Source organism: Mizuhopecten yessoensis, unplaced genomic scaffold, assembly GCF_002113885.1.
Source record: "Mizuhopecten yessoensis strain PY_sf001 unplaced genomic scaffold, ASM211388v2 scaffold2423, whole genome shotgun sequence".
Lineage (NCBI taxonomy): Eukaryota > Metazoa > Mollusca > Bivalvia > Pectinida > Pectinidae > Mizuhopecten > Mizuhopecten yessoensis.
Window position 1 is genome coordinate 445,027 of NW_018404539.1, and position 1,593 is coordinate 446,619.

At 46.4% G+C, this 1,593-nt stretch overlaps 1 protein-coding gene across 1 annotated transcript; it reads left to right on the plus strand.

Annotated features, from left to right (window-relative positions):
- Positions 1–500: 500 nt before the first annotated feature.
- Positions 501–1,283, plus strand: LOC110445938 (uncharacterized protein K02A2.6-like). Its single transcript, XM_021490829.1, has one exon. It carries the CDS (start codon positions 501–503, stop codon positions 1,281–1,283), a length of 783 nt encoding a protein of 260 aa, XP_021346504.1.
- Positions 1,284–1,593: the final 310 nt, after the last annotated feature.

Below are 1,593 nucleotides of genomic sequence, written 5' to 3' on the forward strand. Positions count from 1 at the left end.
TGTGCTACAATGTGATGCCTCACAGACCGGGCTAGGGGCCTGTCTGATGCAGGAAGGACATCCCATATCGTACGCCTCAAGGTCCCTTACATCGACCGAAGAAAACTATGCACAGATAGAAAAGGAACTATTAGCTGTGGTTTTTGGAACGGAAAAGTTTGAGACCTACACATATGGAAGGCCGGTACTGGTCGAATCGGACCACAAACCACTGGAGGTCATACACAAAAAGAATCTTCTGAGTGCTCCGAAACGTTTACAGCGCATGCTGTTAAGGCTCCAGAAATTTGATATCGAAATCCTCTACAAACCCGGGCCAACCATGTATATGTAGACGGAGTCTAAGGATCGCTCAGTAGCAGAGAAGGAGGTTGAGTATGTAAACATTGTGTTACCTATCACCGATAAACGGTACAAAACCCTTCGCGAAGCAACAGAACATGACGACATGTTGCGACATCTCAGGTCTGTAATCCAGCAGGGTTGGCCTGAGACGCGAGATGAACTGCCAGAGTACTTACTTCACTTTCCGCGAGGAATTAACTCTACAAAATGGAATGATATACAAAGGTGATCGTGTGGTGGTACCAGAGACACAGAGACATGAATTGATCGAAAGTTCTCACTCTCATATCGGTATCCAGGGTTGTATCCGTAGGATCAGAGAGTGTCTTTACTGGCCAAGAATGTACAGCGACATCGAAAAGTTTGTCAGCGAGTGTGACACGTGTAACACTCACTCCAGTGATCAGAGGAAAGAGCCTTTGATTCACCATGAAGTCTGCCAACGGCCATGGCAGAAAGTAGGAATAGATATATTCACCCTCAACCAGAAGGATTTCCTTCTAACAGTTGATTATTTTTCCAGTTTCTTCGAGGTTGATCGATTACACGACAAAACTGCAAAAGAAATTGTAGGCAAAGTTCGTTCTCACTTTGCACGTCATGGGATTCCCGACACCGTCGTGACCGATAACGGACCACCGTTTGGTTCCAACGACTTCGCAGCATTTGCTCAGTGTTACGAGTTTGAGCATATCACAAGTTCTCCGTTGTACCCTCAGTCAAATGGAAAGGTGGAGAATGCTGTCAAAGTCGCGAAAAGTCTTATGATCAAATCAATCACGGATGAGAAGGACCCGTATTTGGCACTCTTAAACTGGAGAAACACACCATCGGAAGGACTAGGGAGTTCACCAGCCGACGCCTTTACAGCCGGAGGACTAAGACGTTACTTCCAATGCCAGCACACCTGTTGGAACCTCAAGTTCAGCAGAATGTAACTAAACCGCTGACTGAGCGTAAGGCGAAACAAGCATATTACTACAACACTGGTAGTAAAGAGCTCGAAAGTCTTAAAACAGGTGACACAGTGAGAGTCCGACCGCAAGGGCGTACAAAACAGCGGCAAAAGGCTGTTGTACGAGATCAAGTGGACATCAGATCTTACAAAATAAGAACTGAGGATGGACGAGAGTACAGGAGAAACAGAAGGCAGTTACGAAAGACCAACGAGTTAATGCCCGTCAGTTCTAGGCATATTCCCTTATTGGCCGACATGGATCACCCTTCGGAACCTCCGCGAGTGACTGA

Bases quoted from the DNA above. Each gene is read 5' to 3' on its own strand.
- LOC110445938 (XM_021490829.1), top strand. From the start codon at position 501: ATGAACTGCCAGAGTACTTACTTCACTTTCCGCGAGGAATTAACTCTA.